The 12,762-nt window shown below is 38.1% G+C and overlaps 1 protein-coding gene across 1 annotated transcript in view; it reads right to left on the reverse strand.

The window, feature by feature from the left end:
• Window positions 1-12,762, reverse strand: part of FBXW2 (F-box and WD repeat domain containing 2) — a 31,009-nt gene that overhangs the window by 17,593 nt on the left and 654 nt on the right. Inside the window, exon 3 of the mRNA XM_074362118.1 lies at window positions 8,137-8,646. Within this exon, the coding sequence (XP_074218219.1) occupies window positions 8,137-8,626 (490 nt within the window). The 5' untranslated portion in view covers window positions 8,627-8,646. The remainder of the gene's footprint in view (window positions 1-8,136; window positions 8,647-12,762) is intronic.

Below are 12,762 nucleotides of genomic sequence, written 5' to 3' on the forward strand. Positions count from 1 at the left end.
AATAGTAAAGCTGTCTGTTGTAACACATTCTACTCTTAAGGCAAGTCACAGATAAGCCTCCAATCACTGGTTAACTTCCACAAAGGCTAAATGCTAATTTATTGAGCCATCTGAAATGTGTGAAGGAACTTCAAAGAAAACTAGACATAAAATTATTCCCAGTCCTAACAACTCAACAAAGAGCTTGTTTGTTAAAGAGCCTGTAAAGCTTCTTAAGATTCGATAGGAAATAAGTAGGTTTTATTTCTGCCTCTGATGAAAATACTACACTGATTACAGTGACAATTCAGGACGTTGCCTTAATCACGTTTAAAATCCTGATGATTAACTCATTTGTCATAATTTACCTTTATAAAATAATAAGAATTGACCTTAAAAAGCCATTTTGAAGATAAAATAGTGTAATAAGAACGTGGTATCCTGGAAAGGCACCAACGGATCAGTTTTCAAAAAGCTTAAATGACTACAGTCAGCCACAATCCCACATTTAAGGGCTGATCAAGAGCCACTATTTCAGACAATGGAAAAATTACTATCACTTATGAAAAAGGTAGAGCAAGAATTTCAACCTGGGAAAACCCTGTGAGAGCATACTGAAATGAAGACTATATCTGTTGTCACTTTACTATTTAGGGACTCAGTTTCTCTTTATAAAATGAAAGGTGGGACTTGGCTGGTGGTTCTCAAGGGCATGAGGCATCAGAATCATCAGGGGAGCTGTAGCAACACACACGGAGGGCCCTGCCTTCAGGGATGCTAATTTAGACCATCTGAGGTAGGATCCAAAGATCTTAAAAGCTTGCCAGGAGATTCTAATGTATTAGGCACTAATTTTGAGAACCAATAATCTAGAACAACACTGTCTGATAGAAATATAATACAAGCCACATAAGCAATTTAAATTTTTCTAATATCTACTTTAAAAAGTACAAAAAAGAAAATAATTTAATATATTTAACTCAGTATGCCAAAAATATTATGATTTAACATGTTATCAATATAAAAATTTGTTAATGAAATAGTTTACATTCTAAGTCTTCAAAATTTGCTAAGTATTTCATATTTTGCATCTCAGTTGGAACCAGCCGTATCTCAAATGCTCAAAAGGCACGTGGTAAGTGGCAACTATGCTGAACAGCACAGGCCTAGATAATCTTTGGAAGGTCCTCTCAGCTTTTTGGTCCAGTCCGCATTTTGTGGCTGTAATTCTAGCAAGCTAAAGCAGGAAAAGAAATCATCTTGGGTCCTGTCTGAGCCTGCTGCTGATTTATCGTCAGTGTTCGACCAGGGTCTCCTTCATTCATTCAACCCATATTTAGAGAATGTCTCTGTGAGGCAGGGCTCCTGCTCTTATGATGCTTAGTCTACCTAGGAAGACAAAAAGGCTAAACAAGCAGTAATAATTCAGTACAGTGAGGGGTGGGCAGACAAAAGCCCAGGACAAACACAAGGTGGGCATAAAAAGAGAAACTGCCTCAGATGAAGCTCCACTGAGCTCACAGTTGTGCTCAACAACTAGGTGATCCACAAACATGCCTTCGGAGATGGCATGACTGGCGCCACAACTATACTCTTACTTGTTTTTAAGCCAGGCTTTGGTGTAGGACTGTTTGAAGAAGGAATTTCATGGCTTAAAACAAGAATAAACTTTTGAGTATTAACCAGATGAAATTTAAAGGATGAATAAATCAATCAGCACTCCACTCTCCCCCCAGCTGAAAAAGACAGTATACGCCAGAGCTCAGCCAAACTTTTTCTGTAAAAGACTAGATAGTAAATCTATTAGGCTTTTTGAGCCATACAGACTCTGTGGTAGTTACCCTGCTTTGCAGGACCCGGCTCCTGCAGCTGGCAGTTTGCCAACCTCTGTAACATACCTACTGAAAGTACCTATTAAGTATCTCCAGGGAGTACATAAATATATGTGAACAGGTATTGGGGTCGATTCATAAAGAACTACTTGGAACCATTCTAAAAACTGCCTAGGAATTATTTAAATGCTTGTCAAAATGCACTGCGTAAAACATGGACACTGATTACGAAAGCGGTTCAGCGTGGCTGGGAACCAGCAGCAGGGTCAGGTGGGAGAACTGGGTCAGGAGGGTGTTTAACTGTGCCCAGGTCTGCATTTCTGAAAGATCACTGTGGCTGTACCATGGAGAATGGTCTGAAGCAGGACAAAACTGGAGACAGGAAGGCTACTTAAAAACTAGAAGGGAGGATAAACAAAATGTGGTATATACATACAATGGATTAGTATTGGGCCTCCAGAAGGAAGGAAATTCTGACATACGCTACAAGACGGAGGAACCTCGGAGAAATTACGCTAAGTGAAGTAAGTCAGTTACAAAAGAACAAATACTCTAAGATTCCACCCATGAGGTACTTAGATTAGCCAAATTCAGAGACAGAAAGTAGAGTGGTGGTTGCCAGGGGCTGGGTGGAGGAGGGAACAGTGTGTCAGTGCTTAATGAGTACAGTTTCAGTTTGGGAAGATGCCAACAGTTCTGGAGGTAGATGGTGGTGATGTTTGCACAACAATGTGAATGTAATTAATGGCACTGAACAGTACACTTAAAATTGTTAAAATGCTAAATCTTATATATATTTTACCACAATTTTTTTTTTAAAAGGAGGGAGAATTATTTAACCTAATTATTTAAACTAGTGTATTCAGGAAAACATTAGGCCATTCAGTTTTATACCCTAAAAATACATCAGAAAACAATCAGGCTGAGTCGCATTCCATTTTATAGGGGTGTAAGTCTACTGCTAACTGCCAAGCCCTTAGGAGCCACTATTCTCTGCTCCTCTCTGGCTTTATGTCAGCTTTCTCTATGGACTCCCATTCGCTGTGCTGACCAACACATGTTTTCAAAGAGGTCATCGATGATGCAGCCTAGAGAGGAAAGTGAAAGGGGACTAAATAAATGCAGACTATTTTTCACTACATGAAAGGAGGGGAGAAGCCCCCTCAATTCAGAAAATGGTGAAAACAATATTTGATAAAAATTACAGAGATAGGTATGTAACAAAAGTAAGCAGAAAAATGAGCTGTAACCCAAAGAGTAAGCTATCTTTCCAAGTTTAAATATTTAACTGGTAGAATCAGATCTCAGCTCTCAAACCACCTCTCTAAGGCATCTGACTCTGCCTACCAAGTGAATTTACCAGTGCCTCTCTAAGACAGGTAATCTTCATGCTCCTTCTTGAAACTCTCTTCATCACCGTTCTGTTTCTTTATCTCTATCTTTCCTCTGTGTATACTCTCAAAGGATCCACCTTATGCTCTATTCTTTTTCCTCTCTCCATCTCCTTTTAAAATTTCACTTATAGTCACAGCTGTGATGTGACTAACTCCCAAATCTCTCTCTCCTGTCCTGCGCACTCTCCCAAGCTCTCACCTTGCATTTCTAGACTATGGAAATTTCCACTCTTACTTACACATCCAGCTGAATTCAGCTCATCCCAAATTGAACTCCATCTACCCTCTTGAACTTATTCCTTCATTTTCTGTTCTTGTTACTACTACTGTCTTCCGAGGTATACACACAGCTAGAAACTATTGACCATTTCTGAAGTCTCCCTACTCCACATACCCAAATCACTGCCAACTCCTGGCAATTCTATTTCAATGGCTGCTCTTCCATTTAACTGCCCCTTTAAAAAAATCTCTACTCTTAGTATCCTAAATCTAGACCTATTTAAGCTCATCTAAACTGCAACAAGCTAATACTTCAACTTGGAAGCTCCAGATTTGTCCATGTCAAAGGGCATCAATAGAACTAGCAACATCTCCTAGGGGGAATATTTTACAAATCTGTAGGAAGGCTTCATTGTCACAATGGAGGGACATTACTGGCATCTACTGGGCAGAGACCAGGAATGCCGAACATCCTGCAATGTCTGCAATGCACAAGAAGAATTGTCTTGTATTCCGCATGACATTCTTGAAGGTTCTACCAGATATTCTTAAGTGAAAAGCTTTTCCTTAGTTATCTGACTGAGCCTAAAACCTGTTTTTTTACAAAGCATACTTGCAATTTAACTGTATGCTGAATTTTTTCTGTGAGTGTTAACTACCAAATAAATTGAGGAAAGATGTACTTTCCTGGGAAAAACTGAGTTTTTTTCACCATTTGAAAAGATCATGTCACGGACGGTATCTGTGACATAAATACAACATTCTGCATTCATGGCTGTCATGTTCACAATGACAGTATACATAGATGTTGACATCTGATTACCACCTCCTAGCACAGCCATGCTTGAGCACTACCTGTTCAATGTGTATTTTTTTTTTCTGTTTCAAAGTATTTCATTAAGGTGCAAAGTATGGAATATATATGTCTGTGTCTATCAGAAAATGGATGTGTTTCTGGTCTTCAAATCGCCTTTGTTGGCTGTTACCCAGGTGGATACAGACTGAGTTAATTAAAAGAAGAAAATCATGTTGGAGAAAAGAAAATGTTTAAAAATAGCTACTTTAATTGCTTTTATTTAAAACCTGAGGGCTAGAAACAGTTATACCCCTCATGGGGCAAAGGAAGGAAACATCACATTTCTGAAACTCTCAAAGTCTAACACACTGGAGCATTACTGCAATGTTTTAGTGTTGTCACAATATCCTTACTCAAACATTTCAAATAGAAATCAAAGAGCAGCACACTCTTGATGTACTCATCACTGTGTGTGAAAAGAAATACTGCGATGCCCACTAACCAGGCTTAGTGAGGCGAGGACATCCCCTCAGAGTGGCAAGGCTCTTAGGTAGGCTGGGAACTGACAGTGACCATCCTCTAGGGGAGAGAGGCTGTGTTATTTGATTCAAAGAACCATGTAAGGGAGCAACCTGGACCTGGTATATTACATATTATTTTAAGTTGCAGTCCTCCTATTTCTCTTCTGGATCAGAGTTTGGGTATTACATTGATTTTAAAACTGTGTATGTAGAGATAAGTTACTTCTATGAATTTTACTTCAAGTTAGGAGGATATTGTAAAATATGTTATAAAAAGAGGACCTGGATCTGACAGAAATAAGAAACACTAGTTTACTTGAAGCAGAAAGCTCTGAATCTGGCCCTTTTTCTGTTCAGAAATCTTTCAGTTTACAGAAAACTCTCCAAACACATGTTCCTGGCATCCCAGTTGTGAAAACACAGTCCCAGCCTATTTCTTCAGATTATATTCTGAAAGTCTCTTAAGAGTTCCTACTTATATTCCAAGATTCTAGTCTAAATGGTTTTCTTTATTTTCTTCCATGCTTGGCCCTTTCCATGCCTTTTGAATGTTGATCTTCCTATTGGAAAGCCCTGATTGTGTATCTCAACTCTCTAAAATCTACACATTCTTCAAGACCCAACGTGAACAATGCTCTACCTTCCCAAATGGAAGAAATCATTCCTTCTTCTGGACAACTATATAATTTTATTTACCTCACACAATTCAACTACACCATTTTTTCGGTCAGTCTCTCTTTTAATTTGAGATATAACTGACATACAAAATTATATTAATTCCAGCTATGTAACAAAATGATTTGATATTTGTATATACTGTGAAATGTTCACCACAATAAGTCTAGTTAAATACATCATTTGATCATACCTCTTTAATAGCTCTTGTTTTTCTTATTCGACTTTAAGCCAGAGGTCACAATACAGCCATTTACAGACTGAATATGACTCAATCACAGTATTTTAAAAATTCGATTAATACTTAAAAATTAATACTTTCTAAAAAAAAAATCAGGGTATTTCACAAAAATCTAGATTTGGGGCTTCTCTTGAAAAGTCAGATCTGACAACTCTGAACCCAAATCCCACGTGGCAATAATTTATACTACAGTGGAGTAACAGCTACCCACTTTAGTGTTTCTATTAGCCACAGTTCACTCAGAGACTTTCACTTAACCAGGTTCCCTTCCTAATCCCAGTGTGTACGTTCTTCAAGAGAAGAACTGCATGCCATCACAGCGTCCTTCACACAGTAGGCATTTTATAAATAAATGTCTATTGAACAGTACAAAGCACAACAGGTTCCTTGCTTACCATTTCAGAAATAAGCAAAAGAATAACCAACTCATTCAATGTATACCATGTTAATTTTTATACCATCAATATTTTGGTGATACTGTTTCATTGCTTGCTCAAGGGCTAATCTGAGAGTCACTGTAAACCAAATTCACAATTTCCCCATTCACTCATAGTGAAAATACAAGCTCTGAAGTAACAAGATGACATGAACACATACTTAATTCTATAACAAATATTCCTCTCACTAGTAACAGTCCCAGGGATGCTGCTTTAAACTAATGCTTTGGATCATTTTCAATGAACAGAGCATAATTTTCAATATGCAAACCAGGTGAGTGAGTTTAATCATATTAAAAATATCATAGTACATAGACCCCCCCGGGAGAATAATCTTAAAATGCAGGGTTGGGTCCATAGGTATGGAAGATCTTAACTGTTCAGGTAGTTAAGAAATCCAGTGAATGTATTCTGTGCCAAGTAACGGAGGTTTTCTAGCATTTCAAACACAAAGTTTAATGAGAAAAAAAATTGTTTTAAAGCTGGAGTTCGTTCTGAAAATGTGTCAACTGCCAGTACTGGCCTAAGTATATACATATGTAAGTGCCAAGCTCAAATGCAATATGGCATTTTAATCTTAAAAAACAAAACAAAACAAAAAAAACCTGCTGTTGATCATGAGCTGAAAAGGACACTGAAAAGCCATCACCACAGCTGGGAAAGTACATCGAAGTCTATACTTCCAATAATCAGGCTTTTATAGGACAGGGAAAATAATGTAAGCACAGAGTAATTTCAGGATGACAAAACCATGAGATGCCTTAAATTTAATGTTTACTTCATAAAACTGACAAAGTGTCAAGCATTTCAGAGAAAACGTACATCCACAACGAACAAAGAATTGCAATTTTAAAACAATCTTGAGAAATCATACCTCTCTTAACTATTACAAATACTAAAACTGAGTCTGGTAGGACTCTGAGGGGAGAAGCAGGTTACTTAAGGCTTTGCTGTGGGCACAGCATCAATTTAATATATCTGGAAAGGACACTAAGAGAAATCTATAAAATCATTCATACTTCCCAATCTTGTGGTTCTCCTTTGAGGCTTCTGCCCCAAATAATTCAAGGGGAAAAAATAATGCAAACAAAAATATTCATAAAAATAGAAACAACCTAAATATGCACTAACATGGAAGTGGCTAAATAATGGTGATATACTTACACAAAAGAACAGTACACACCATTAAAAATGACAACTATGTAGTTTAGGTAATGCTCAAGTGTTTACTAGAAATTGTCCTGGATGAGGAAAGAACACGGAGTATCCCTGCACTGTATGTTACATGCACTGGAAGTGAACAGGCATTGGGATCACTGATGAGAACTGCCTAGAGTCGTTCTAAACATTGCGTACTAACAACACCTATCAAAATGGACTGCCTAAAACGTGGGCACCAATATAATCACATGTAGAAACACGTGCCCATTTTAACAGCAAGATACACATGATTTTAATGATTATGTTTGTTATAAAAAGCTACTTAACTATTTGCTGAATTTTAAAATATCCAACTGTGTTTTTTCCCACGCCCAAACTTAACTTCTAATTCCTCTTAGAACCACAGGATCTCAGAACAAGAGAGGTATCTCCCCTCTTATATTTTATAGACAAAGGAACAAGCATATAGAGGTTAAGCAATTCTTCCAAAATGACCTATCTGCTAGGACTAGACAGCAACTTTTCCACTATTTTTTTCCTAAAAAACATTGCTGACAGAAAAAAATAAATTAACCAACATGGAGGATTGTACATGGAAGAAGAGTAGAGAAAAAGGTAGTTACAGCTTTCTGACTCACATCACATTTAAAAGAATGTCTGGAGCTTTCTTCTAGTAAAATTTTATAAAAATAATTGTTTTAGAGTGAACGAGGATAAAGCGGGGGGTGGTCACTCAGGGGTGGGGGGATAATGCCATCATCGATATATCATATAATTAACAATTCCCATCCTCAAGCCTGAGGAGTAGTTTGTTCTGTTTGTAAGACTAAACCCTATGAAATTCAAAAACTAACAAAAATAAAAGTTCCAGGCTCTCTTACCTGTACAGAGAAGTCCATCTTTGTAGTAAAGTGCATACACTCTGGCACTGTGTCCAATTAACGATGAGGTCTCAAAGGCTTCGTGGTCCTCCAGTTGCTTCATTCTCAAAATAGCCTTCAAATAAACCTTCTTCCAGTGCAAAGCGTCCTGAACAGAATCATCTATTTGCCAGCCCAAATTTTTACAGGCAGTCTGCCACACCTCTGTACAGGCACTTATCACCTTATTCCACTGTTTAGAGACGAGGCAGCATGTGAGTAAAGTCTGAGGATCGAGCCATTTTAACAAATAAAAACTGAGCTCCAGGGGAAGGAGTTTGAGGAAATCCCGCTTGAGGAGAGTCTCCAGGTTATTGGAGAGATGCCTGAGCTGGACTGCCCCACTCAGACTAATCAGGTGATCCAGAGTTTCATTTTTCTGCAAGTCCGTCAGAGAAAGAAATGTAACAGAAATGTTATCAAGCCATGTCTCAAAGTCCTTTCTCTCCATAAGGTTATGGAAAAATTTACCTGTGGCACATCAAAATATTGTATTAGTTCTGCTCAAAAAGACCGTTCAAGCAAGACTAACAAATGACGTATTAAAAATTAGTGTAAAAAACTTGGCATTACAACTTTATGCTTTGTTACAACATTTTAACTTTACAGTTAATACACTGTATTTATCTGAGAAATTTCCATGCACATAAAAGAAAATACATTTGAGAAAACATACTTTAACAAATCATGACCTCTAAAACATAAGTCAATGAAACTTATGTGTGTGACTTGCTTCTTTTGAAGTCTAGCACATGCTACATGCATCTTTACAGTAAAAGACTTACAAAGTATTCATTCATTATGAAACAGTGTATTCTATAAAACAGAATCCCCATCAAAACTATCATAACAGCATTTCCTTAATACACTCTATTTAGGCACTAAAATCACAAAAAGAAGCACCAGGATGTGACGACCAGAAAGCAAATCCCCAGAGCAGTAACTTGCAACATTAGTTATCATGCTAAGTACAACCTGAGCTGATACCAGCATCACAGAACTGACTGCTGGCTTTTGCAAAAGATGTTCAGGCAAAAAAAAGGTTTGGGGAAGAAAAATAAGCAGGTGCAGTAAGTTATACGGCTCAGGTATTCTGGTTCTTCCACTTCCTTTATGGCACTGCCTGTTAGAACGTGAATTACCAAAGGCCTCATCTGGCCTTACACAGCCTGTTTTTATGAGCTGGTGACAACTCTTATCCTCATGTGCCCCAGAGAGCCACAAGGGTCCTGGAGGCCTGCACAAATAAGACAAATTAGTAATCCTGATGCTTACAAAACACCCCCCCAAACGGGTACCATCCACTTTGCAGATGAGGAAGTTGCAGGTCAGAGAAGGTAACTGATTTGCCTACAGCCAAAAGAGCACTAAAATAGCAACAGAACAGACTGAAAGCCAGTACTCTCAAGATCAGTACTCTTCCAACCACACCAAGCTGTCTCTCTTTGAAGCCAGCTACCAGCAGGGGAATCGTAACTTGGTGATAAAATCTGGGAGCACCGTGCCTATCTGATTATACCCACCTTCCCCTTCACGGCTAACTGGAACAAAAACAAGTTTACAAGCATCTAGCAATACATACTATATTAAGGTGTCAACACACTCTTAATGATGGGGACTAAACTAATGGGAAAAGAGAAAAAAAATAAAGCAACTCCGTAAAGATCGTCTTTCCCAAGATGGGCCATGTTGGTAGGTATCAGTGCTAGATGATGGGTAGGTACGTGGAGGTTTTTTCGTTCTATTTTCATATGTTGAAACATTTCCATGATTCAAAAAAAAAAAACTTTCCTTCTAATCTGATCAGTTTCCCATCAGACTGTCACACTAATTTAAAAACTTTTATGTCTAAAATAATGTGGAAGAGGAAAATAAATTCTTTACAATATATGTCACCTAGCCAGGTCTACACAAAGAGCCAGATCTCATCTTCCAACTTTGTTAATGTTAAGACATGTAAAAATCATTTTCATTAATTTCCCAATATCACATTTGGCAGGAACATTATCAGACAAAAGCAGGAGAAGCAAACAAACCTCTTCCAATAACATCATCTTTTGTCTAACAGTTTTGGTTTTTGAAACAGTGAATGGACTTTAAAATAACACTCTTTAAAGCCTCAGAGTTTGGGCTAGGTAGGATTTATTAATTTAAGGATTTACTTGGCTGCCAAAAAATAATCAGTTCACCAAAAGTTTTATCAACACAAGAACAAGCCTCCTTCTTTTTCTGAATCCTAACAACCTTCCATCTACAATATTTCTGAAAACATTTTAAAGAAATCATTCACAAAAAACAAAACAAAAAAACCCTTTTCTGTGAACATTCACAAAATGTCACAACTTATTAGTTAATTAATACTGGCCAATTACAAAGCTAACTAAAAACATCTGCCCAGAAATAATTTTCTACAGTGAAGGGGGGAGGACTTCTACCACACCCACACTCACACAAAGTATGCCACACACCCATCATAGAAATGCTTACATTTATATAAGATGCACTGTTACTTAAATGGACTAGAGGCAAATTTATAATACCCATGAAAACATTATCAGGGTCCCATCATTACCAAATAACTAAGAGATAGTAGACAGCATGCCAAATAATGTGCCCATGACACCACAGGGATTATGAGACAAGTTATCCAGTGAGCACCTTTTAAAAAACCAGCCATTTCTCACATTTATATATTTTCCTAACCCCTAAAAAGCATTTTTTCAAACCCTTACATTAGAGATGCCCTTTATAAGAGGCTCTTTTCTCAGTTCTTCATCTCTCATTGCCATGAAAAAGGCATCTTTTTAAAAATAAAGCAGGCCTCATTAACTCTGCAGAATGCACTATGAAAAAAATCAGTGTTTATTTCTCCAAAAAAAATGAACTGACTCTGGAGAGAACTTTCTTAAGGTCACAGGTCTAAACTGAACTCTTAGAGAGCCTCTAGGAATATCATGTGCTGGCAGCACAAGGCCCCACGGGGAAAACTTCAGGAAGTGGGATTTCAATTCAACACAAAGAGGAGCTTTTAAAACATCAGAGCTTTCCAATAATGGAACAGCCGCCTCCAGAGTAGTGAGCTTCCCATTCCTGGGAACAGTCAAGGACAGTTGGATATAGAGGCCAAATGAGGTAAATGACAATGCTTCGGAGTCAGTCAAATATTTTACTGACTCAGCCACTTCCTATGTGATCATCGATATGTTCAACGCACTTCTAAGCTTCAGTTTTGTCATCTGTAAAATGAAAGCTACCTCACCTTGAGGATTATGAGAATCAGAAACAGAGCAGGGAAAGGCTTAGCATAGAGCCCAGAAGAGTAGCTCAAATGGCACTTTTTGTTAGTTTTATTACCGTGAACAGCTGGCAGGAAAGCTCCACTAACATCCCTTTCAACTCTATATTACCACGAAGTTTCTCTTAAAATGGCTTAAAATATACAGAAAAAAACTCACTCAAGCTCTCAAACTTACAGGGAGTTTAACTGCATAATTAAGGGCAATTAAGACTATGACTTGAGGCTCTGATTTCCCACCAGGTGTATCTTCTCTACACCCTCCCCACGCTCCATAGTGTCTCGTGCATTTTTCCCCCCACTTCAGACTAAATATTAAACTTGACCTTCTGAGCTCAATATTAACAATCACAGAGCTCTGAAATGGGTGAAGATTCTTAAACTGGGAGATGAGAGACCTGGGTTTGGCCTCTGGTTCTGCCATTAACTCCCTATGTTCCCTTAGCCAACTCTCACATTTGCACTGGTTTTTAAAGACTCAAGTACTACTCGCAGATATTACCTCACTTGATTTTCACAACTTCATGGAAGGTATCAGAACTGCCCTTAATAAATGAGGAAATTTATGGCCCCCCCCAAATGGACTGACTGACTTTCCCAGGGTCCCACAGGAAGAAGCAGACTCAACATCCTGCCCAACCCCCACCCTCCCAAAACAAAACAAAATCTATACCCCTAGGTCTTATTAAAGACACAACATTCTAGATAAAACCCGAAGAACGCGTTTTCCTCTCCTCCCCCAGGACCTGGCCTAGTCAAGAATGAAAGCAAGATATTTGTCCTTGGGGAGGAGGCCTCATCTTCCCTCTCTTTTCTTATCAAATATAACCAGCAGTTAAGGAGTACAGAGACTTTGAAAACGTATCTATATAAACACATATACACAAAAATACCTTTTGAATATTCAAGAAGCTGGTTAACACCAGTAGCTTTCAGAGAAAACTGGAGGGCTGAGGGATAGGAGGGGCCCTGTTTGAATTTGAAACCATGTGGATGTCTCATCTATTAAAATCCACCTTCAGTTTTACGATGAATTTTTAAAAGCTCTGAAAGAATACAGTGTTTATAAAACACTCCGCGATTCCACTTGTTGCTGGGTGACCCTGAGCAAATCACTTCACCTATCTCAAGCCCACCTTCTTCACTTGTAAAATATAACCACGGAACAGCATTACCCGCGAGGGTTTTTACGAATAATAAAGACGATAATGCACGTAAAATGCTTAGTGCAGTACTCGCACACTGTAAGCTTACAAGAAATACCAGTTACCATCATCACTTAGCATTAATAC

Source organism: Camelus bactrianus, chromosome 4 (assembly GCF_048773025.1).
Source record: "Camelus bactrianus isolate YW-2024 breed Bactrian camel chromosome 4, ASM4877302v1, whole genome shotgun sequence".
In the NCBI taxonomy this organism is placed as follows: domain Eukaryota; kingdom Metazoa; phylum Chordata; class Mammalia; order Artiodactyla; family Camelidae; genus Camelus; species Camelus bactrianus.